Source organism: Echeneis naucrates, chromosome 8 (assembly GCF_900963305.1).
Source record: "Echeneis naucrates chromosome 8, fEcheNa1.1, whole genome shotgun sequence".
Taxonomy (NCBI): domain Eukaryota; kingdom Metazoa; phylum Chordata; class Actinopteri; order Carangiformes; family Echeneidae; genus Echeneis; species Echeneis naucrates.
In genome coordinates this window covers 20,320,296-20,346,196 of record NC_042518.1, presented here as the reverse complement: position 1 = coordinate 20,346,196, position 25,901 = coordinate 20,320,296, and the positions used below count along the sequence as shown (strand labels likewise).

Here is a 25,901-nt window from a genome sequence, read left to right as displayed (position 1 = left end):
TATTTATGTGCAGGGGTGTGCTTAGGTATACTTAAAAAGAGCTCTCAGAGGACATAGTGAGTGGAGTGCAGTGTATGCTGTGCTTAAATAATTCTTGGTGTCTCTAGTAGGTTGCAGAATGTGGGTGAGCAGGGTCACATGGCACTACTTGGTCACAGCCTGGCAGCCTACATCTCAGTGCTGGACAAAGAACAACTGCGGAAGCTGACCACACGGATTCTGTCCGACACGACACTGTGGCTCTGCCGACTTTTCAGGTGGGTCCCCTCTATCATGTACTGGAATCATAGAGTTGCCAGCTATTAACAAATACAGCTGTTAATACTGACAATCACTGTGATATAACATTTTACATCTAACTATTTTACATAGGTTCTCACATCCTAATTTTGATTCCTATCTTTGGTGTTCGCTTAAGTTTTCACATCTTTAACATAAAACCATGGGGCTCTACTACCAGCATTGTTTTCAACTCAATGATGTGCCTTCATTAGGTTCAAAGCAAATCAAATCAAATCAGATTTATTTGTATAGCGCGAAATCATAACAAAGTTAACAAAATTACATCAAGGCACTTTACATATAGAGCAGGTCTAGACCAAAGTCTTTATAAAATTATTTAAAGAGACCCAACAGATCCCCCGATGAGCAAGCACTTGGCGACAGTGGCAAGGAAAAACTTCCTTTAAGAGGCAGAAACCTCGAGCAGAACCAGGCTCAGGGGGGACGGCCATCTGCCTCGACCGGTTGGGTTGAGAGTGGGAGAGAGAGAGAGTGAGACAGGCATTGGGGGGGGGGCGCATGCAAGGGGGGAGGAAAGGAGAGCAAGCGAGAGGGAGGGAGAGAGAAAGAGGGAGAGGGGGAGAGAGGGTGACAGGGAGAGACAGACAGCGAGAGAGAGAGAAGCTCAGTCCTTCCCCCGGCAGCCTAGGCCTATAGCAGCATAGCTAAAGAGTAGAGTAGTAGACTTTTTAACTATAAGCTCTGTCATACAGGAAAGTTTTAAGTCTAGTCTTGAAAATTACTAAAGAGTCCGCCCCCTGGACCGATACTGGAAGGTGGTTCCATAGAAGAGGAGCCTGATAACTGAACGATCTGCCTCCAGATTTACTCTTGGAGACCCTAGGAACCACAAGTAAACCTCCATCTAGAGAGCGGAGTGGCCTACTAGGATAGTAAGGAACTATGAGCTCTCTGCGATAGGAACCATTGTATTACATTATTTTAACCATTTTAACAAAGTGGGGTATCATTTTTACTTTTCTCTTTAAAATTCTTAATCTGCGTAACTGGAAAAATTGTTTGAGTTTGGTTAATGTTGTTTACAGCTTTTACTACTCTTAGTGTCTAAATCCTTTCTCATGTGTGTCAGATATGAGAACGGTTCAGCTTACCTCCACGAGGATAACAGGGACGGTCTAGTTAAAGTGTGTCGGCTGATCATCAACGCCCGTTATGAAGAATATGCCTCTGAGGGCTACTCAGTGTTTAGATCCAAACAGCCAGTCATCTACCAGAGTGCATCCTGCAGGCCTGGTCTGGGACAACACCTCTGCAGCCAGGTAGGAAGAGATCAAGATTAAAGGAAAATGAAAATCAGCAATCATGTTTTACTAAAAACATCCAATATTTAATTGCAATTTTTTCTTACAGATATTGTCATTGCTATTTGATTTACAGTTTAATTTTGTGCTTTTCTAAGGCAGGTGGGGGGTTTGTTGTATGTTCTCTAATGTGGCTTCCAGTTATTACTCTGTCAAATGTCAGATCACTGAAGAATAAAGTTGACATATGTTAGACTCTCACATATGAGGAGGATTTTCAAAAGAATAAAGTAATCTTCTTTACAGACACATGGCTCCATGAGGAAAGCACAGACTTGTGATTTGATGCTATATTGCCATAAGGGCAGCCATATTTGATCCTATTAGACACTAGATGGTCAACCTGTTTTAAAGTACACGAAGAGGTGTACATATCTATTGGTAACTTTGAGTACATACAAGTTATCACTTCAGATACCAACTCTGACAGATACACAGTTGGCTAAAGCCACTTTTGATTGGGAAGCACTCCTTTGCTTAGTCTGACTGAGGAAATCCATGCTTTTGCTAGTGATTTATGCTTTGCAGCTTTTAACAATTTGTTAATTGTGTTGTCTGAAAGGACTAAGATTAAAATTCAGACCTTATCTATTTAACTGCATACATAACAGAAAGTTACTGTCTCTGTGTCAATAGCTTGGCTTGCCTCTCTCCAGTTTGTGCACAGTCCCATGCAACACCATCTTTGGGTCCCAGCACCAAATGGTAGGGAATTACAGAGGAAAAATCCACATATTTGACATGAAAATATTTTTGGCTCAGACAATTTTTTTATCATTGTCAGGATGTTGCGCTGCTAGACAAGCTAATCAAAGAGGACCTGGAAGCAGAAAAACTTCCTTTGCTTTTGATTGCCAATGCAGGTAAAAGAAAGTCACAGTCTAAACACTGCACTCTGTATGTCTGTGGAAATGACATAAGTTAAAGATAATATTAATTTAACAGCAACTTATAAGATTGATCTCTTCAGTTTGAATATGTTCATTTGGAATTCGCATCAATAATGCTTATGCGTGTGTTTTGTTTGCTTGTTTTTTTTTTTTTTTAACCCAAAGGCACTCCTGGGGCAGGTCATACAGATAAATTGGGCCGCATGAAGGACCTTTGTGACCAGTACAACATGTGGTTTCATGTGGAAGGGTGGGTCAGTCCTTTTCCTCTGCAACAGATGATCTTAAAGAAATGTTCATTGCAAAATGGGCTTTTCATAAATGGCCTCAAGTACACACAGATTTAACTGCTAGCTTAATCTAGCGTAAAGCCTGGAAGCTTAAATACCTGGTCTCTTGGAAAAACACTGCTCACTATTATACACAGGTTTTATACACCGGTGGTGGAGGTGGCTGTTATGGCCTTAAAGCAAATGAAACAGAATAGAGTGTTGCCCCTGTGCTTTGATTTTGCCCGAACCTGGCGGTCATGCTAACAATGCCATATCATAAATTGAACATGGTAAATGTAAATGGTAATGATAACCACACGGCATCACTGTGTCTAAGGTACTGAGGGCACTCAGTTGATGTAATACCCACACCTGTGTGGGAATGTGTGTGATGGTGTAGAGTGGCACTATATGTGGAAAAAGCTGTGTGAGAGTGGGTGAATATGGCTTGTAATGTGAAGCTCTTTAAGTGTAATACATTTATTTTCAAAAGTTATGAAAATGTGTATTTGTAATTCACAACTGTAACAAATTACCTAAGTGTCGCCAGTATTTTCATTTGTATGACGTTTAGTGTTCTTTTTTGTTCTGCAGGGTCAACCTGGCAACCCTGGCACTGAGTGATGTCACGTCAGCTGTTATGGTAATCTCAAATTGATGCGGTCCCTGTTTGCTTCACAGACACAAGAGGATATACAGTGCATCAGTTAATTTATGAAGCCACAACAGAAAAAAATAATTGAGGTTGTTTGCATGAAATGATTGCTCCCACCCACCTGCATAAACTAATTGCAGAGGCACAGTGAAAGTATCTGAGAGATCAGGTCTGGTTTCATTAGTCCAACTTACTGCTAATAATGTCCACTGACTTTCCAAAAATAAACTTTTATTAGCATACTTCCACAAAATTCAAATGAAAATAACCACAGTGATCAAAATATGTGGTGCTCAACTAAAAATATCCTCTTACTTGCTAACTCTTAGCTTCTGCATGCAAGTGAACAAGTGCTTGAATATCAGCTACCAATATAAACGTCACATCCCTCATTCATGGGACCCAACTCTCAAGAATAAATTACATTGCAATTGATTTATTCACTTCACACACAAGTAGTTATACTAAAATAAAACCATCAGAATGCCACAGAACTTATTCCTCTTCGAATCAGTAATCTTATCAGTCATGGCTTCTACCATACTCAAACTATGTATGAAGCCAACTCTTTATTTAATGCTTGAAAATACTGAAAATATCCTTTCTGTGAGTCATCCCTCCCAGTGTTGCTGTTTCACCATACTTATATCATAAGTCTTTTGTATGTTGACTGTCTCTTGTTTCTGTATATTGCCCTCTCTCCCAGGCAGCCACAAGAAGTGATAGTGTTACACTGACACCTGGTCAATGGCTGGGACTGCCTGCTGTAACTGCTGTCACCCTCTATAGATATGAAGACCCAGCACTGGTGAGCCCATATACAGTTAGGCCCAGAAATAATTTGACAGTGACACAATCTTCATGATCTGAGCTTTGCATGCTGCCAATTGAAATGCAAATGTTCATGTTTAATTGAAGGGGTTGAACAAAAATATTCTATGAAATATTTAGGAATTTTTGCCATTTTTGTAGAAAGTAGTTGGACAAATCAACATTACCAGAAATAAAAAGATAATTTTTAATACTTTGTTGAGAATCCTTTGCAGTGAATGACTGCCTGAAGTCTGGAACCCATGGACATTACTAAACGCTGGGTTTCCTTTGTGATGCTTTGCCAGGCCTTTACTGGAGCTATCTTCAGTTGTTTCTTGGTCTTTGGGTCCTGGGTTTTGTCTTTAGCAAGTAAAATCCATGCTCGACTGGTTAAGATCTAGTGATTGACTCGGCTTTTGCTGGATATTCCCCTTTTTTGCCTCAAAAAAAAAACAAAAAACTTCTGGGTTGCTTTCAGAGTTTGTTTTGGGTCATTGTCCATATTTACTGTGAAGTGCTGTCTATTCATCTTTACTGTACTTGGCTGAATCTGAGCAGAAAGGATATCTCTATACACTTCAGAATTCATCTGACTGCCTCTGTCTTCTGTCACATCATAAGTAAGCACTAGTGGCCCCAGTGCTACTGGAAGCCATGCATGCCCATGCCATCACACTGCCTCCACCATGTTTTACACAAGATGTGGTGTGTTTTGGATCATGATCCATTTCAACACTTCTTTATACATTCTTTTCCCCATCATTCTGATACAGGTTCATCTTAGTTTTATCTGACCAAAGAATGTGTTTCTTGAACTGGGCTGGCTTCTTAAGATTTTTTTCGGCAAAGTCTGGCCTTTCTATTTTTAGGCTGATTGGTTTGCTGTATTTGCTCTAATTAAGTCTTCTCTTTTCTCCTGGAAAATGTTGACTTGGGTGGATGTTGTGAAGGAATTTTCTTCTTTGGAAAGGATCCCGTGATCATCCACAACTATTGTCTTGCTTGAACATCTGGGCAGTTTTGAGTTTTTGTGCTCACCAGTTCACTCTTCAGCTACTACTTACATTTCTTCTATCTCTCTGATGGAACATTGTCTTAATTTCAGCCTAAGGATGGTCTGTTTCACTTTCATTGAGAGCTCTTTTGACCCCATGTTGTGAGTTCACAGCAACAGCTGTACTACTGTTGTGCCTTGAATTGTGTATAGCAGCGGTCCCCAACCCCCGGGCTGCGGACCAGTACCGGTCCGTGGGTCTTTTGAACCGGGCCGCGCAGAAAGAATAAATAACATACATTATTTAGCGTTTTATTTATTATCTGAATCTGAGCTATGTTTTATTTTGAAAAATGACCGGATTCTCTCCGTTACATCCGTCTATGACTCACTCTTGAGCTTGTCTCGGTCACGTGATACGTTACCGCTAAAATTAAACCCACAAGCTAGCGAAATGATTAAAAAAGGATAGTTTCTTTGTGAAGGGGAAAAGGCCCAGTGAGGAGACAGAAGAAGAGCCTGTGACTTCCATGAAAAAGAAAGCTGCATTTAGGTTCGGGGTTAGGGGGCAGAGAGGATGTTACGATGACGCTGCTAATAAAGTTGCATACGAGTGCACAGTGGATTCATGTTTATTATGACATTTAGAAAATGGCACAGTTTTTATGCCGATCGTATAATTTTATTTTGTTGCATTTATACGCCACACCTTAAAGGCTGGTCCGTGGAAATATTGTCTGACATTAAACCGGTCCGTGGCACAAAAAAGGTTGGGGACCACTGGTGTATAGGGTTGCCTCTTATCAAATCTCAATCTAGAAAGAATGTTCTTTACTGTGGATTGACTTAAGTACAATTACTGAAGGAAGGAGTGTAACAATTGCTTAATTTATGGGGTTTTCATTAATAAAAAAAAGGGGGAAATAAAATGTGCTCATTATATACAGGTGCAAGTCAAAGCATATACTAGGTGAAACAGGTGAGCTTGGATATGTAAATGGAATGGCATGATATAACAATGATGATTAAGCAGCTGATGATTCTTGAGGATTTGGTTTATTTGATTGATTGTTTATCGAAATACATAGGGGGAGTCTGTCTGAGGAAGGAGAGCTCTAAAAATTTTATTCACTGTTTAATATCCATGCCTCACACCACTCAGAACAACTCACTGTGGAAGCAGATAAATGCCACCTTACTTGGTAGACGACTCAACTGGCCACGAAAAGAGCAGATGTCCAACGAGAGCGGCCGCGTCAAGGTCCTTTGTCGTGGCCTCTCCAGCTAGACTGGTCCTCGGCTGAAGTGGCTGTCGGTCTGGCTCGTCCCTCTTCAGCAGCACTGTTGTCTGTCGTGCGATTGGCTTGGTTATGAAGTTAATATCTGAATTATCCTTCTCTTTCCTGATGAAAACAGACTGGCACCACAGGCAGTACAAGAGGCCCTGGTTACCACAGGAACTCGAGACGCTAGAGGCTGAGTGCCGTGCAGCCAAACTTGTTCCGGTCTCCAGCAGCTTCGGCTTCAACTTGGAACTTAACCCTTGTAGCTTAGCAGCTAAATTCTGACTTCTGCGTTTCTTTTCTGTTGTGGTTGCTGTTGCTTTGTCAGGTCTACTGGGGAAGCTCTCCTCTTCAGAACTTTCCCAGACCTCTCCAAGACTCCTAAAAAAATTAATTTTGACTACTTTTATTTGGAGGCTGACCCACAGTTGTGGTCTGGTTGTTGGCGCGAATTTGGTCCAATTGAATTTCTCCCTTAAGCTATCAGGGCACAGCAAGGGTGGTGTTTGGATTTTAACGACGCCTTTCATTCACCCAAGTTTGAAGTTATATGTAAACAAGGATAAATGTATCGTTTGATAAGTACAGTTTTCTTTGCTTGTTGTAGTTACTTCGGTGAACATGGTTTTATCTGATGTGTAAGTCACAATTAAATGGTTATTAGGCAATCACGACATCACAGAGCACACAAACGAATGAACTAAGAAAAGATCATTTTCATGCATATGTTGGCTGTGGAAAATCAGAGACATGGCTATGGCTATGCAAGTCCTATCTCTGCCAAATTAGCTCGTAGAAAAACGGTTCGAACTGCTACAAAGTCCTCTTTTTGCAGAGAAGTCGGATCAGCCTCTTTGCAGTCTCTTGCTCTTGATCAGAGTATCCTATTTCTTATTATATCAACCCTTGTGTCCTTATCAGTATGGATGCATTCCAGAGCAGCAATTTGCATTTGCTGCCTGATAAGGTTATCAGGTCAGCCTGAGTGGAGGGTCAGAAAAGGGGTACCTCTCTGCGGGGTGAGGCAGGTTCATGCTGATTTGTGGCATTGACTGAAATTCTGATCTTGAGAAAGCACGGCCTCTAGCTGCCAGGTTCAGATAAGGGTTAGGGTTAGCGTGCCAGGACGGCACTTAACAGAGACCTGAGAAATCTCTGTTGGAGGCAATAGTCTCTTTGTTTGAGGGGTGTGGGGGATTGGAATCGTCACCTCCCCTTTCTTCTGACCTCACAACAGCTTCCAACTGTAAATGGCACACCTGGAAAAATTGTAATTGTCCAGTTAACTTTGGCCTTATGAAAAAGAATTGGCTACATATTAAAGAGCTGCTTTGCCTGAACCTTTCCTCCAATTTGAATGTGTATATCATCAAATCACAGCTCAGTGTCTGTATTTTTACCCCATATTGATTTTATAACTGTATCTTGAATATGTTTCAGTAAATAGCTAAAAAACAAAACTTTTCGTTTTGTGTTAAACAGATCTGTTGACTATACAGCTTCATTTTGGCTTCATGCCATGTGGCTCCATTTTGTTAAAAAAAGATGGACTGGTTCTTCATGGCCAGTGTCTTTTTCACCACTCTGTATTTGTTTTCTGCCCATCAGTCTCTAGCAGCAGGTCTGACCTCCAGCCAGCCGGTTGAGAAGCTGCGAGCACTGCCCCTCTGGCTCTCCCTGCAGTACCTTGGTCACAATGGAATTGTTCAGAAGATCAAAGATGCCACCTCTCTGGTGAGTTTTTGTGTTCAGGCAAAACAAATGAGACACAACATATTAGTTGTAGGAGGGTGCTGAAATAGACAAACATTTTCAACTAAAACCATGTTTTGGAAAATTTCCCTCACTTTCTCCCTTCTAGAGCCAGCAGCTTCTGCAGAAACTAAAGTCTCTGGCCTCCATTAAAATATTGGTAGGTAATCTTTCAATGCTGACATCATTTCCACCATAGACAAAGGTGCATAGGCTGTTTGCTCAGGCTTGAGAGCGAACCATGTCTGGTGCTGTGTCTACCTCAGTAAAAATGGAGACCCATAGTGCTGCATTAGCTCTTCACAGCACTGTCCGATAAACACTGCTCTGACACAAAAACTACACTTAAGGATAACAGCTTTTGGAAAGTCATTAATCCTAACTGTAGGTGTGATGATCTGAAATAAAATAAAAGCTGCTCTGATTTGACTTGATGCTGTAGCTTCATCGTGATGAACAGAGTGTTGTGCTTTCTAATGCTGGGTGATTAATCCTGTTGTGGATTGGGTAGTCACCTGTGATTTTTCTGTGATGTGAAAAGGACACAAACACTGGCACTCACTCTAATGTCATACAGACATAGTATGGACGTTGTGCTGGACTGCTGATGTAAGGAGGGAAGAAGTTTCATTCTTTCACCTTTGATCATAATCTCTCTGTTGTGACTGAAAGAATATTAGATCGCAGATACAGGAGGAGGAAATATGGTTTCTGTGCAGGTTGTAGTTTTTCTGATGTAGTTGTAGTTTTTACAGTTGTGGTTGAAAGTTTACATACACTCTTTACATGGAGTATACTCACATGGGGATAAATGTCATGGCAATTGGGCTGTCTTTTTCTGCAGCAGATTGATTATAGGGGAGACATGGAATGATTGTAACACTTTTTGTGATTTTTTTTTTTTTCGATTAATCAAAAACCATTGACACTGGAATGGTCAAAATGCTTTATTATAAACTTCAATATGTGTTTGAGTTGTTTATACTGAGCCAGAATTATGCTAGAAGCTTGTTGGTGGCTACAAAAGTGTCTGGTAAGGTGAAATTTGCCATTGAACCTTAATATAAGGTGTGCTGTAGGTTTTTGACCCTGAATGTATAATTTTGACCCTCAGTTGATTTCAGGAGCCAAAAATAAATTAAAACTGCACCAAATTGTTTTTGTTGAATCTTGCGGGGGGCTTTTTTGCGGGGCAGGGTTTCTTTTGTTTTTTTTGCTTGTTTGTGTGTGTGTGTGTGTGTGTGTGTGTCTAACCCTCCGTGTCACGAAGGTGGCTCTCTTTTAAGATGGCTATATCACCATGGTAACTTATGCTGCGAACATAACCTGGTCCAGACCTGTTTTTTTTCTCCGACTTTCGGCTTAAAGTTGGCTATAAAAAGCGCTGCCCTTTCACTGATCATCCTCCTCGGACATGGCCTCACTGTTTTTGGAAAATCCAGTGGATTTAGTTGCCCGACTAGTTAGAGGTGCTCTTCGGAGGGGGAGAGTTTTTGGAGACCAGCGTGATGTGTTAGATATGAATATGTTTGATGTGCAATCTTGTTGAACCATATGTAAGTAATGCGACCAAACATAGCCATGCACTTACAGTTTTTCGACCCCCCCCCCCCCCCCAAAAAAAAAAAAAAAAAAAAAAAAAACATGAAAAAGATCACATGATGTGTTATATTATTTATTAAAGTCTGCCTTTTCTGGAAAAGAAAAAGCCATAAGTATACAATGTCAACCATGCTTAACAAAACATTTTAAAGTACCATTTACTGCAGTGTCTTATTCTCATACTCCAGTTGCTCGATCTCAATTTTTAGTTTATTGATTTCCAGCTCTTTTTTCTTATTATCCAGCTCTAGATTTCTTTTATAAAGAGCCCTAACACTGTCTGCTCCAACCTGTATTAATAGGACATTGAAGTGTTCATCAAGCAACAGAGATGAGTGAGATAGACTTTTCAGTTATGTTGGTTGAGTGCATTCATCATTCACTGATGCGTTCTTGGTAAGTATTACTTTAAAAAAGTAGACATAGGACTGCTAGAAATTATAAAACCCTTACCCCTTGTTTTTTTTTAACAAGGCTGAGAGGATGGTTGCGCAATGTCCTCTTCCTATGACATTAATAAGCAAGAAACTTCATTATTTCTAATTTAAAAAGATGAATTTAAATTTTAAATTAAATTCTTATTTAGATTATTAAGATATCTACCCCAAAAGGTACCTCTGAATACACTGAAAGTGCCTCACCATTGATCTCCACCTGTGGAATAGTTTAAGGGAAATGAATAGAATTTGAAGTGGATTAAACACAGCAAACAAAGATAAGCTGGCAGCTTGAGCAACACTACAGTGTCTCTTTCAACTGTAAATTAGATAAAGACTTTGCTCATCTGAAAAACAATAAATATGCATTTAGTATTTTTAGCATTTATAAAAGATTTGCTGCTAGGAGCTGCCAGCACTGGGGTCTGACTGAGTACCCTCTTGTATGTCCTCCATGGCTTCCCTTCGCAAGGGTCAGCTCTCTGAGGCCGTGTAATCTTCTTTGTTTAAGATAATATTAACATTTAATTATGCAGGGTATCATCCCCATTACACTAAAAGAGTGATAAATGCAGAGCAAATACATACCACTTTGGATTATATTTTTGTGCTTGGTCCAGATTTGCTGCCAAGACTGCTGGCACTACAACTAATAGGACACTAATTTGAAAATTGCTTTGACTTTGTTGCAAATAAGACAACTTAAATTAAAATTCACTTTGATTTGGCCCTAATCTAAGTGATTTCCATGTATCTTTTATTGTGAGACAATGTCAGGAAAGGAATTAAAGTTATATAATGATATATATCGGCTTTATTAACTTAAGCATTTACACAATCTGCAATTTTTATCCAGGCTTCCTCTTTTGTATGAGGAATTTGTATGAAATGTATAGAAAATAAATAAGCCATAATAAATTCAAATGTCTCAATATATTGCAAATTGTCAGGCCGGGACTCAGATAGGACTCAGGAGCAGAGGCTTTGTAAGTCACAGACTTTATTCTTGGCAGCAATGATCTCAGAACCAAGTGAATAAAGAAAACAGGGCTATGAAACATTAACGTAAAGTCACGAGGGAAAAAGGGGGACAACAAAAAACACTCCGTAGGGAAGAAAAACCTGACTAATAAAACAAAAGAAACTCACTCACGCTACTAAGCAGAGGATCAAGGTAATTCTATGAAAACGTTATGAAACTCAAAATCACTCTCAAGGAGGAAAACACAAAAGCTATGAACATTAATCTATACAACAGAATTACAAACAAAAAGTCACTCATGTAGAGGAAAGAACAAAAAGGCTAGGGTGAAAAAGAGCTAACTCTGATATAGAAATTACAAACAAAAATTCACTCAGTAGAGGACCAAAAGGCTTACAAAGAAACGAGGACTGTGGCATGGACGTAACGCTGGTGTGGGACATCAATCGACGACACGCTGGCACAAGACAAGGGGAAGACAGACTATTTGAACTGTGGGGAAAATGGGGAACAGGTGGAGACAATTGGTAATCAGGAGGGCACACAGGAGACATGAGGAACGGCAAGTGTTCTGAAACGAGAGGAGAGTTAGGCATTTCAAAATAAAACAGGAAATGATGAGATACAGTAAGCCCAGACAAGACAACCTCACCACGGTGTGACAGAAATACTAAATGTGAAAGGGCGACACTGGTTAGTGCTGTTGGCCCACAATAAGAAGGTTGTAGGTTTGGTTCCCGGCCTGGGTCCTTTCTGTGTGGAGTTTGCATGCTCTCCCCATTTCTGTGTGGGTTTCCTCCGGGTACTCCAGTTTCCTACCACTGTCCAAAAACATGCACATTTAGGTTAACTGGTGACTCAAAATTGTCTGTAGGTCTGAATCAGAGTGAGTGGTTGTTTGTCTTTGTGTGTTGGCCCTGTGATGGACTGGCAACCTGTCCAGGGTGGAATAATTGTGAAAATAAAATTAAATATTCACTGAGGTAGACTGAGAAGACAACGTCTTCCTATGTAAACTTGTATATTTCTTACAGTCTCTGTGGTAGGAAAACAAACCTGTCAACTGTTTCAGGCTTCAGGGATACCCTGTAACAGCTACCACGTACCACGTACCATGTTACCACTGCTGCTGAAAACTCATTAAGAAGGAGAACTGGTTGCTGATACTAAGAGATACTTCTTTGCTACCTTGCTAAGTGCTGGATAGGTCATTTCATATTCCCTCCACCATTTAAGAGGATCTGTATCACTCTCAATCCTCACTGACAGCAAGTAGCTTGAAAATTCATTTTCAATTCTCTTTTGCTGTGTCAGTGTGTTGCTGTTGGTCACTGTGCTTCGTTTGAAGAAGCTGGCTAGTGACTTTTTCTTCTTCTTCTTCTTCTTCTTCTAACCCTCTTCTTGCTGCGGGTGGTGCCATTGATACTTCTTGGTCTGCAGGCTCAGTGTGTGCACAGCTGAGTCAGCTAACCCTGCCTTCAGCCAAATAAGACTTTGCCTCCTCAACAACTTTTTGTTTCAACACTGCACTGTTAAATCAAATTAGTTATCATTCCTTAAGAAAACCATGCAAACCGACTGCACTTAAATAAACAAGTAAAGAGAAATAGTCATTGTAAGCTATATTAACGAGTGAGAAGAAAGAATTTTTTAGATAAACAAATCAATATTAAAGGACAATCCCAGTCTAATTTACCTGGGGCTATAGTTATTTTTATAGAATATTTTTGGTCTAAAAGAATTAATCTGAAGATTTTTTACTGCTCCTGTTGCACAGCAGCTTATAATGGGAGCGGATGGACCTTAGACTGTTTAGGCTATTTGCATCCCATACCAATGTCAGATAACTACTCCTTGTTTACTTCAAGGAAACTGACATTTCAAAGAGTGTACGCTTGACTAGCCATCTCACGGCATCTGTGGAAAAAAGAAAAAAAAATTATTGGGTTTTGTTTTATTTAAGATCTGTCTGCTCCCATTCTTTGCGTCTGTGCCAATGTGAGGACAGAGAAAACTACTGCATGACAAGAGAAAAAAAAAAAAAAAAAAAATATCCTAAGATTCGTCACTTTGTGAGGCCACAGACTGGTGTGCAACATCAGCTTTTCAGCCGACTCCCAACTGCAGTCGAATTAAAACAGAGCAAACGACTCCTCTAGTTCATGTAAATGTAACTACGGCTATGTGGTGGATTACAGCAGCCCTAACGTTTAATGTACACACCCCAACTGTTGCTTTCACTTATGTGATAGTGCAGTTGGTGGTCCTGCTATAGGTGGCTGAAGAGATTTGTGGTGCTTCCACTTTTTGCCATAACCTTTTCATGCATGTTTTGCAAATAATGTCGCTTTGCTCTTCGTCTTTAATTTGAAACCCAGTATACCACCAAATAACAGAGTGTGGGAGAAAGACAAGGTCCAGAGGCCTTGTCTCTGTTCATGCGTCAATATGAGAGTAAGGTCATCAGGACCTGCTCTGGCGCCTAACAAGTCAAAACAATAACTAGAAGACATCTGGGTGCCAGGGAAGTGAATTGCACCACACATACGCACACAGAGCTGCACAGTCACTATGGTTGAAGTCCAAGATAAGGGTGAAGGCTATCCACACAACATGCACACGTAACTGGTCCGAGGTATAAGAAGCATTTCACATGTTGTTTTGTTGTTTCTGTCTCTGACTGCGTTGTTAGTGGGGCTGATGTGAATAAAGAGATTCCCCATCTGACACCTGTGTCCGGACAACCTGATTTCCTCTTTTCCACCTGTTTCCACCACAACATAATTGGTGACCCCAACATGATCGAGTTTGTATCCTTGGCTGGAAGGTAGGCCGCCGCGTCCCTCACCGAACAAAGCTGCAGCATAAGGTAGGTTAAATTAAACCTACACTAGTGTACTTGCTGCGGGGGGTGACGGCTAAAGTCTCAGCTATTGTGGATGCACTTGAAATTAATACCTTTGAATTGAGGCTATTGGAGCAAAAACATTGTTGAAGCATTGTTGAAGGAAAGAGTGGTGGAGGATCAGAGGGGGACACAGGTCCCAGGTGAAACCTGCATGTGGAGGTTCTGCCAGCAATTTCTGTAAAAGTGTGTGTTGTGTTATTATGGTTATGTATTTATGAGAAGCACGGAAGGTGCTCTGTGGCAGCTTGATCAACATAGGTATGATAAATTACTATTATATGTACTACTACTACGTACATGTAAGGTGCAGGATTGAGCAGCTGAGCATGGCTTGTAGGCTCAGAGAGAAGCAGTCGACCATGTAAAATAGCGTTCGCAAGGCAATATGACGTTACCGCGTGTTGCGGGGCGGTAAGCGTGTTGCGTCATTTCCGGTCACTGGCGGTTGTGCTCTCTGCTGTGCTCTGTCATCTCGTGTGTTGTTTCCACTGTTCTATTGCTATTATTTCCTAATTCACTCGATTAATCTGACAGAAAATAATTTTCACACCAACACTAGGTTTAGAAGTCAATATCTCCCCTTTCTCCAAAGGTTATAACCGGTTCTGCTCCTCCGGTAATCAAACTACCCGATTAGCAATGTCCCCTAGCTCTCTGTCTCCACTCTCTGTTCCTCCTCCTTCTCCTCCTCCTCTCCTCTCCTGTTCTCTGTGCCTCATGTGTAGTTATTCTTCTGCCTCCTTTTATGATAGCACCTCTTGTCATAGATGTAGGATGATGGTAGAAATGGAGGCGAAAATGAATGAGTTAGAATCCCAGCTCCGCACTTTAGCCCAACCTATGCTAGTGTAGCTAGCCTCCCCCCTGTAGCCGGTGCGGGCCAACCTAGACGAGCTCATACGGCAGTTAAGATAGTTTCCTTCCCCCCAGTGGCTCCCGAGCAGCCGGGATCTAGTCAGGGCGGCTGGGTGACTGTCCGAGACAAGAGACTCGGCGACACACCCGCTGAAAAGCCGACTCTAGTGATTGGTGATTCTATTCTGAGGAACGTGAAGTTAGCGACACCGGCGGCCATAGTGAAGTGTATCCCGGGGGGCCAGAGCAGGCGACATCCAGTCTTATCTGAAACTGCTGGCTAAGAGTAAACGTAAATATGATAATATTGTTATTCACGTCGGCAGTAACGACACCCGACTTCGCCAGTCGGAAGTCACAAAAATTTATGTGGAATCGGTGTGTACTTTTGCTAAAACGATGTCGGACACTGTAGTTTTCTCCGGCCCCCTCCCCAATCGGACCAGTGATGACATGTACAGCCGCATGTCGTCATTTAACCGCTGGCTGTCGAGGTGGTGTCCCGAAAACAGCGTGGGCTACATAGATAACTGGAAGTCTTTCTGGGGGAGACTTGGTCTAATTAGGAGAGATGGGATCCATCCCACCGTGGACGGGGCCGCTCTCATTTCTAGGAATATGGCAGATTTTATTAGAAATCGAAAACTCTGACAATCCCGGGTCGAGACTAGGAGGCAGAGCTGCAGTTTAACACGCTCCTCTGCGCCTCAGTCAGAGCTGTCGCCTGCCGAGAATAGAATAGAGTCTCTGTCTATGTTTAGGTCTATAGAAACTGTGTCTGTCCCCCGACCACCTACATTTAGAAAAGTTAAGAAACCCAAATTAAACAGAAGAGGAGCTAAAAACAAAAACCTAACTGAAATTAAAACAGCCACAAATTCAGTCTCAAATAACACTGCGATCAAATGTGGACTGTTGAACATTCGATCATTATCATCAAAATCTCTACACGTTAACAATCTCATAGCTGATCACCATATTGATTTTTTTGTATAACTGAAACGTGGCTGCAACAGGATGAGTATGTTAGCATTAATGAAGCTACACCCCCAACTCATGTTAACTTTCATATCCCTCGTACCACAGGTCGAGGAGGCGGGGTGGCTGCAATATTTCAGTCAAGCCTATTAATCAACCCCAGACCAAAATCTCGCTGCAGGTCTTTTGAAAGCCTCACTCTTAGTCTTTCCCACTCAGACTGGATAGGTGAAAAACCAGTTCTGTTAGTTACAGTTTACCGTCCACCTGGTCCGTACTCAGAATTCCTATCAGAGTTTTCTGAGTTTATATCAGAATTAGTACTCAGTACAGATGAAATCATTATTCTGGGAGATTTCAATATACATGTTGATGTAGAAAGCGACAGCTTTAGTTCTGGATTTCTTTCCCTACTAGACTCAATTGGCTTTTCCCAGCATGTGAATGAACCCACTCACTTCTACAATCATATCCTTGATCTTGTTCTAACATATGGCATTGAGATTGACAAGCTAACAATTCTTCCCCAAAATTCTCTCCTGACTGACCATTACCTTATTACATTTTAGTTTACTTTGATGGGCTCCACAGCATTGAGGAATAACTTCAGCTATAGAAGATGTTTATCTGAAGCAGCTGTGGCTATCATTCCCAATAATGCCATATCTAAATTTAAATGAGGATTTCTCCCATACGCAGGTTGATGACCTTGTGACTAGCACTATGGCCACACTGCGTTTGAATCTCGACAATGCCGTCCCTCTCAAAAAGAAAGTATTCAATCTGAGGAGGATGGCTCCCTGGTATAGTTACCAAATCCGTGCCTTGAAGCAGACATCAAGGAAATTAGAAAGAAACTGGCATTCCAGTAAGTCAGAAGAGTCTCACAGAGCCTGGAAAGATAGCCTAAAAACATATAAAAAAGCTCTCCGCAGTGCTAGAAGTTCATATTACTCAGCACTCATAGAAGAAAACAAGAACAACCCCAGGTTTCTCTTCAGCACTGTAGCCAGGCTGACAGAGAGCCATAGCTCAGTTGAACCAGTGATCCCCTTAGCTCTAAGCAGTGATGATTTTATTAACTTTTTTACAGATAAAATTCTCACGATCAGAGAAAGAATTTATCAGCTCTTGCCTGCGTTAGATAAAAATCTCCTACTGAATACAGCAACTCCTGAATCAGCTGCGACGCCTCTTTTACATCTGGAATCATTCTCACCTCTGAATCTCTCAGAGCGAGCTTCTATATTTTCATCATCCAGACCGTCAACCTTACTATTAGACCCAGTACCAACTAGCCTCTATAAAGAGATCTTTTATTTAATTGAGCCGTTCATTTGTCAATTTGATTAATCTGACTTTATTTCTGGGTTATGTACCTCAGGCATTTAAGACTGCGGTCATCAAACCCCAGCTTAAAAAGCCTAATCTTGATCCAGATGTTTTGGCAAATTATAGACCCATATTGAACCTTCCATTTATTTCTAAAATCATTGAGAAAGCTGTAGTAAAACAACTACACAAGCATCTGGATGGGAAGAGTTTGTTTGAAGAGTTTCAGTCAGGATTTAGAGCCCATCATAGCACAGAAACAGCGCTGGTTAAAGTCTCCAATGACATTCTAATGGCCTCAGACAATGGATCAGCCTCCATACTTCTCCTTCTAGATCTTAGTGCTGCATTCGACACCATAGATCATAATATTTTGCTACAGAGACTGGAACATGAAATTGGAATTAAAGGAACTGCACTAAGGTGGTTCAAATCCTACTTATCAGATAGACATCAGTTTGTTCATGTTAACAACAGCTCCTCCTCATGTACTGTAGTCAGTCATGGAGTCCCGCAGGATTTGGTACTTGGACCAATCCTCTTTACGCTTTATCTGCTTCCTCTAGGCAACATTATCAGGAAACACAGCATCAACTTCCACTGCTACGCAGACGATACTCAGCTGTACCTATCAATGAAGCCAAATTAAGTCACTCAGATAGTCAGACTGCAGGCATGTCTTGAAGACATAAAAGTCTGAATGACTCAACTCAACTCTGACAAAACAGAAGTTATTGTACTTAAGCATGTCTTAAGCACCTCAGAAAAATACTATCTAATCATCTCATCAGTCTGGACGGCATTACTTTGGCTTCCAGCTCCACTGTAAGAAACCTTGGAGTAATTTTTGACCAGGACATGTCCTTTGTCCCTCACATAAAACAAGTTAGTCGGGCAGCTTTCTTCCACCTGAGAAACATTCGGAAAATCAGAAACATCCTTTCTCAGGATGATGCAGAAAAACTAGTCCATGCATTTGTAACTTCTAGGCTGGACTACTGTAACTCATTACTATCTGGATGTCCAAACAAATCTCTAAAAGGCCTTCAATTAATTCAGAACGCTGCTGCACGAATATTAACAGGAACTAGGAAAAGAGATCATATCTCTCCTGTGTTTGCTGCTCTTTGTTGGCTGGCAGTAAAATATAGAGTAGAATTCAAAATCCTTCTTTTAACGTATAAAGCTCTTAATGGCCAAGCTCCATCATATCTCAGAGAGCTCATAGTTCCTTACTGTCCTAGCAGGCCACTCCGCTCTCTAGATGGAGGTTTACTTGTGGTTCCTAGAGTCTCCAAGAGTAAATCTGGAGGCAGATCGTTCAGTTATCAGGCTCCTCTTCTATGGAACCAACTTTCAGCATCGGTCCAGGGGGCGGACTCTAGTAATTTTCAAGACCAGGCTTAAACCTTTCCTGTATGACAGAGCTTATAGTTAAAAATTTAAAGTCCTCTACTCTTTAGCTATGCTGCTATAGGCCTAGGCTGCTGGGGGAAGGACTGAGCTTCTCTCTCTCTCTCCCTGTCACCCTCTCTCCCCCTCTCCCTCTTTCTCTCTCCCTCCCTCCTTGCATGCGTTGATAAGAACCTTCCTTCTTAAAAAAAACACGTTTTACCCAGTTCTAAGCAATTATACTGCATTTACTAACCATGTTCTGCCAAAGTCTCTGTCTCTCCCAGTTCCTCTCCTCTCTCTCCCTGTCCTTATGCTGCAGGTGGTGACCCATCGCCATCCCATGTTCCTGCAACACCTGCTGGTCCCATATTTCATGAATTCTGTATTACAGCTCAACTCCATGAACTTCATGCAGCAACATGTTCCTGCCTACACACACCCTCCCCCTCCAATGCCTGCCTGTCTCTCTCTCTCTCTCTCTCTCTCTCCCCCACTCTCAACCTAACCGGTCGAGGCAGATGGCCGCCCCCCCTGAGCCTGGTTCTGCTCGAGGTTTCTGCCTCTTAAAGGAAGTTTTTCCTTGCCACTGTTGCCAAGTGCTTGCTCATCGGGGGATTTGTTGGGTCTCTTTAAATACTACTCTATATGTAAAGTGCCTTGATGTAACTTTGCTATGATTTGGCACTATACAAATAAATCTGATTTGATTTGATGAAAATAATATATTTACCAGTATGGAGGTGTATGACGGTTGTCTCGACTACATACCTCTCAAGGAGCTTAATTTTTAATATTTGGATATAAAGATGAAAGCAGCACGCCTGGCAGTTTCCATGCATTTTAAGATGTAACATCTGAACTCCCCATTAAATACTTAAATAGCGACATTGAATCAGCAGAAAACGACAGGTAAACTGTTAATTGCAATTCTTTGTATGATAACATTTTTGGATGTGACTATTTGTGTTGATTATTTTTAGCAGGAAATTAATCCACATTTTTAAAAAAGAGAGATTGAGATTGAGAGATTGAAAGAGGTTATCAGTGATATAATTCTTCGCTTATTTGATGAAACAGCCAGAATCTTCATGCAAACTGCTGCTAGAGCTCAGAGGTGAACTGGGACGTGATTAATTTTGTATCAATAGCAGAGCTGACTGCCGGAAGGACTACCCAACTTGGCCATTATTTTTAAGGAGCACTACCTCACCGCCTTGAAATTAAAGAACTTCTCATAGCGAGTACCATGTGTGGTGAGAAAGTTTGTAAGAACCAGATTTTGTTCATACATTCATTTTGAACAAAAATAAATTACCTCGATTCAAAGACAAAACCCATCTGTGTTTCTAGGTATTGCTTGAGACAAAGATCTCTCTCACCAAGGCTTTGACTATGGTAACATTGGAGCTGTGTTGATACTGGAACAGTATTAGGCGTTCAGACTTAAATTGAAGCTTGTTCACTGGCATCCTCTTAGGGAAACACTATTTCCACATAGTCACTCAGGTGTAATCCACTGTAAATTTAGAGTCTGTATTAGTTGTAACATTGTAGCTACTGTAAATAGGACACAGTGAACAATCACAGTGCCATTCTGTGGTTAAGATGTGTGCGCCTGCAGGTGTCTGTGTAAGTACTTATATGTTTGTACATCTGTAGTTATAGTCAGTGTGGATTACCTTGGTTCCAGGTCATGGTTTCGCAGATCCCACCTTTCTCTGTGACTTCACTGTGGGACGTTCTGGGCTCTCCCATGCTCTATTGTAGGTGGGACCAAGCCTATGCCCGTCTCCCTTACGCCCCTCTCCCTCAGATATACCCTCTCTCCCTCTTCTTTCTTCTCCCACTCCTGATGATTTTCTTCCACCCATATCAGCTTAATGGCTTTTGGGTCTTCATTGGCTGATGGACTGTTCACTTTTTCCTAATTGTTTAGGATGTGGTTCCGTCAGGTACTTCAGGGAATGCCCCACCTCACTTTGTATGTTATATACAAAAATACAAGGGTCATGAATAATATATCAATGAGTTCTGTGCTGTCGTGGCTCCGATAGAGCGCACAAGATCCAACTAAGGTCCTGCCCTGCTAACAGCCATCCAACTTCAGCAAATAATTATTTCATTAATTTTCTTTGTGCTCTTAGTGTGCTTTTAGGATTAGGATGCTTTTAGGTTATATTGCTTTTATGTTTATTTACTTTTTTCAGATTTTGGACACAGTTTTTATGAATGTATCACTGTGCCAAGACAAATTTCTGCAAAATGTATGGAATGCTGGTGATATTGACAGGACAAAGGGAAGGAGTGTAACAATGGCGTAATTTATGGGGGTTTTTATTAATTTTAAAAAAAGGGGAAGTAAAATGAGCACATTATATACAGGCGCAATTCAAAGCATAAACTAGGTAAAACAGGTGAGCTTGGATATGTAAATGGAATGGCATGATATAACAACGATGATTAAGCGGCTGGTGATTCTTGAGGATTTTGGCAAATTAATGACAGATCATTTGTCGAAATACAAAGGGAGAGTCTGTCTGAGGAAGGAGTGCTCTAAAACTAAAATTTGATTCGCTTCGTCGTGGCCTCTCCAGCTAGACTGGCCCTCAGCTGAAGTGGCTGTCGGGTTTGGCTCATCCCTCTTCAGCGGCAGCATTGTCTTTCGTGCGATTGGCTTGGTTATGAAGTTAATATCCGAATTATTCTTCTCTCTCCTGATGAAAACAGACTGGTGCTGTGGGCAGCACAAGCAGCCCTGGTTACCACGGCGACTAGAGACGCTGGAGGCTGAGTGCCGTGCAGCCAAACTTGTTCCAGTCTCCAGCAGCTTCAGCTTCAATTTGGAATGTAACCCTTGTAGCTTAGCGGCTAAATTCTAACTTCAGAGTTTCTTTTTCTGTTATGGTTGTTATTGCTTCGTCAGGTCTCCTTTTCAGAACATTGCCAGAACTCTGCCAAGACTCCATAAAATTTTATTTTGACTACCTTTATTTGGGGGCCGACCCACAGGTGTGGTCTGGTTGTCGGCACAAATTTGGTCCAATTGAATTTCTCCCTTAAGCTTTCAGGGCATAGCAAGGGTGGTGTTTGGATTTTAACTACACCTTTCATTCACCCAAGTTTGAAGTTATATGTAAACAAGGATAAATGTATTGTTTGACATGTACAGTTTTCTCTGCTTGTTGTGGTTACTTCTGAGGACATGGCTTTTTGCAGAGAAGTTGGTTTATCCTCTTTGCAGTCTCTTATTTGATCAGAGTATCCTATTTCTTATTATATCAACCCTTGTATCCTTATGAGTATACAGAGCAGCAATTTGCGTTCACTGCCTGATAAGGTTATCATGTCAGCCTGAGTGGAGGGTCAGAGAAGGGGTACCTCTCTGCAGGGTTAGGTAGGTTCATGCTGATTTATGTTGCTGAGGCAATATTCTCTTAGAAGTTTGAGGGGTGTGGGGGATTGGAATCTCCGCCCCCCCATTTCTTTGGACCTCACAACAAGTCCAAGTATCGAACCCTGTGGGACTCCATAACTGACTACAGTGCATGAGGTGGAGCAAAGGTTAACAATGAACAAGCTGATGTCTATCTGATAATTAGGATTGGAACCACCTTAGTGCAGTTTCTTTAATGCCAATTTCACATTCCAGTCTCTGTAGTAAAATATTATGATCTATGGTTTCAAATGCAGCACTAAGATGTAAGAGAAGTATGGAGGCTGATCCATTGTCTGAAGCCATTAGAATATCATTGGCAACTTTAACTAGCGCTGTTTCTGTGCTGTAATGGGCTTTAAACCCTGACTGAAACTCTTCAAGCAAACCGTTACCATCAAGGTGGTTGTGTAATTGGTTTGCTACTGCTTTCTTACGTCCGGATCAAGATTTGGCTTTTTAAGTTGGGGTTTGATGACTGCGGTCTTAAGAGTCTAAGGTACACATCCCAAAGATAAAGTCAAATTAATCAGATCTAGAATGAGCGGCTCAATTAAGTAAAAAGTCTCTTTAATTTAGAAAAAAACACAAGAAACTTGTGCAACAAAAAAAAGGACCAGACTCAGTGATTACCTTCCTAGCAACAAACTTTTGCCCTGCTCTATGTTCCCTACAGATAATATCCAGTCGGCCAGTGATAGCTCTCATGTCTTTGGGGTCATCAGGTGGGAACCTCCTTTCACCAGTGTTTCGTCTAGTCAGGCCCACATCACCTCCAGAAGGCTAGACTGTGAACACTGGTGTCCCAGAGTCACCCTCTAATGCCAGCCATCACCACTATCTCAAACAGCACGACTATCAACTACTCTAACCTCTCACCAATTGCACCTGTGAAAGCGGGGTGGGGATACAGACCCTGGTTCGGGTAGGGGCATGAAAGTATAGAGGGTGCAGGAGGTGGAGGCAATACAAGCTACACTAGCAGATTCAGCAACTAAACTCACCTGAACAATCCTATATTCAAACAAAATCAACACACCAACACAGGCCAACTCACCTGGACTAACCACATGGTAGCAAAGAGGCTCAAACAGGCCACACCCTCCACTTAAATACACTTCCCCTTCCTGGATTTCTTCCTCTGCTTCTCCCTAGAGTCTGCCTATCTTAAGAGCTCCCCCTGCTGGGCCCCCAGCTACTATTACTTCTTCTAACACAAACCCACTGACTGGATCTTACTGCCTCGTCTGACATTTCCTTCACTGTTTTCCTCACCCTCTGTCTGCTTCCTCCTAACTCCTTCAACAAAGCAACAGCAGATCTTGCTACAAACCCTCCTAACCTTCCATCCTCGCTGCTCAGCATCCTTACCTAGATCTGCATACCTGAGCTTTTTCCTTTCATATGCTTCTTCAACTAAATCCTCCCACGGCACAGTCAGCTCTATGAAATTTACTTTCTTTCTACTCCTAGACCACAAAATTATATCAGGCCTTAGCTTTGTTCAGGCTATTTCCTGCCAGTCTGTTTTATTACTTTGTTTTTCAGAGTGGCAGCACCATCAAGATTTGAACATAGTGTAGCCAAAGTGCTAATCACAAGGTCATCAGCCTGTGTATGGGAGAAATCCTCATTTGAATTTAGATATGGCATTGTTGGAAAAGATGACCAAATGTTCTTTTTAAATTTAGCCACAGCATCTTCAGATAAACATCTTCTGTAGCTGAATTTGTTCCTCAGTGGAGCCCATTAAAGTAAACTCAAATGTAATAAGGTAATGGTCAGACAGGAGAGAGTTTTGGGGAAGAATTGTTAGCTTGTCAATTTAAATGCCAATTTCAAGGATATGATTGTAGAAGTGAGTGCATTTGTTCACATGCTGGGAAAAGCCAAAAGAAACCCAGAACAAAGGCTTTCTACATCTACATGTATATTGAAATCTCCCAGTATAATGATTTTACCTGTGCTGAGTACTAACTCTGATATAAACTCAGAAAACTATGTTACTGTAACTAACAAAACTGGTTTTTCACCTTTCCAGTCTGAGTGGGAAAGACTAAGAGTGAGGCTTTCAAAAGACCTGCAGCGAGATTTTGGTCTGGGGTTGATTAAGAGGCTTGACTGAAATATTGCAGCCACCCCCCCTCCTTGACCTGTGGTACAAGGGATATGAAAGTTAACATGAGTGGGGGGTGTAGCTTCATTAAGACTAACATACTCATTATGCTGCAGCCAGGTTTCTGTGATACAAAATAAATCAATATAATGATCAGTTATGAGATCATTAACGAGTAGAGATTTTGATGATAATGATCGAATGTTCAACAGTCCACATTTAATTGCAGTGTTATTTGAGATTGAATTTGTGGCTGTTTTGATTTCAGTTAAGTTTTTGTTTTTAGCTCCTCTTCTGTTTAATTTGGGTTTATTAACTTTTCTAAATGTAGGTGGTCGGGGGACAGACACAGTTTCTATAGACCTAAACATTGACAGAGACTCGGCAGGTGCCTGCTCTGACTGAGCTGCAGAGGAGTGTGTTAAACTGCAGCTCTGCCTCTTGGTCTCGACTCGGGGCTGTTAGGGTTTTAGCTTTCCAATGAACTTGGCCATATTCCTAGATATAAAAGCGGCCCCATCCACGATGGACGGACACCATCTCTCCTAATCACACCGGGTCTCCCCCAGAAAGTCTTCCAGTTATCTATGTAGCCCACATTGTTTTCGGGACACCACCTCGACAGCCAGCGGTTAAATGACGACATGCGGCTGTACATGTCATCACTGGTCCGATTGGGGAGGGGGCCGGAGAAAACTGCAGTGTCCTACATCGTTTTGGCAAACTTGCACACCATTTCCACATTAATTTTTGTGACTTCCAACTCGGGAAGTCGTGACTCGCTAATTTTCACCTCCATTTCTACCATCTTCCTGCATCTATGGCAAGAGGTGCTGTCATAAAAGGAGGCAGAAGAATAGTTAGACATGAGGGACACATCACAGGAGAGGAGATGAGAAGGATGGGGCGGAGAGAGAGAGTGGAGAAAGAGCGCTATAAGCCATTGCTAATCGTTTAGTTTGATTAGCGGAGCTGCAGAATTGTCTGTAAAGCTTAGGAAGGGGGAAGATATGGAGTTCCTGGCTAGTATAAGTTTGATAACAGTTTACTGTTGATTAATCAGGTGAATAGCAAAAGAATAGCAGAGACAGCACATGAGGTAACAGAGCACAACCACCAGTGACAGATAATGACGCAACACGTGTATGACATACAGTCACAATCCCTATGTACATAAGAAATTGTAGCTTCAAGAGACATGAATACAGAGCAGACCCTAAATTAATCATTTTCAGTGTATGAGATTTGTTTTGCATGTGATAAATAGATTAAATTAAATAATAATGAATTGTGCCTGATTGCTGTCATTGTGTGTCCAACAGGTGGAGGATGAACTCAACTCTCCTGTGGTGCTGTTCAAGTTTTCCCAGGAAATGACTGCTGGTGAGGGTCGCACAAACAGGAGGGAACAGGACTGTGCTTCAGTTAGAGACGTAGTTTAACAGTAATTTCCCAGAGGCTGTGACCTCTGAGGTGTCTTTCTTCAAAATGAATCTGCTCGATAATGCAACTCACCTCAAATTAATTTTTTCAACCAAATCTTGTGCCCTTTATCACCTACTTGAACGTGCTCAGTTGTTAGCACATGATCTAAGCACAA

The 25,901-nt window shown here is 41.5% G+C and overlaps 1 protein-coding gene across 1 annotated transcript in view; it reads left to right on the top strand.

Moving 5' to 3' along the window:
- pdxdc1 (pyridoxal-dependent decarboxylase domain containing 1) overlaps window positions 1-25,901 on the top strand; it is a 56,128-nt gene that overhangs the window by 10,169 nt on the left and 20,058 nt on the right. The window contains exons 5-14 of the mRNA XM_029507741.1: window positions 108-257; window positions 1,373-1,562; window positions 2,241-2,309; window positions 2,389-2,467; window positions 2,660-2,744; window positions 3,361-3,409; window positions 4,128-4,229; window positions 8,120-8,245; window positions 8,373-8,423; window positions 25,624-25,684. Of these exons, the coding sequence (XP_029363601.1) occupies window positions 108-257; window positions 1,373-1,562; window positions 2,241-2,309; window positions 2,389-2,467; window positions 2,660-2,744; window positions 3,361-3,409; window positions 4,128-4,229; window positions 8,120-8,245; window positions 8,373-8,423; window positions 25,624-25,684 (962 nt within the window). The remainder of the gene's footprint in view (window positions 1-107; window positions 258-1,372; window positions 1,563-2,240; window positions 2,310-2,388; window positions 2,468-2,659; window positions 2,745-3,360; window positions 3,410-4,127; window positions 4,230-8,119; window positions 8,246-8,372; window positions 8,424-25,623; window positions 25,685-25,901) is intronic.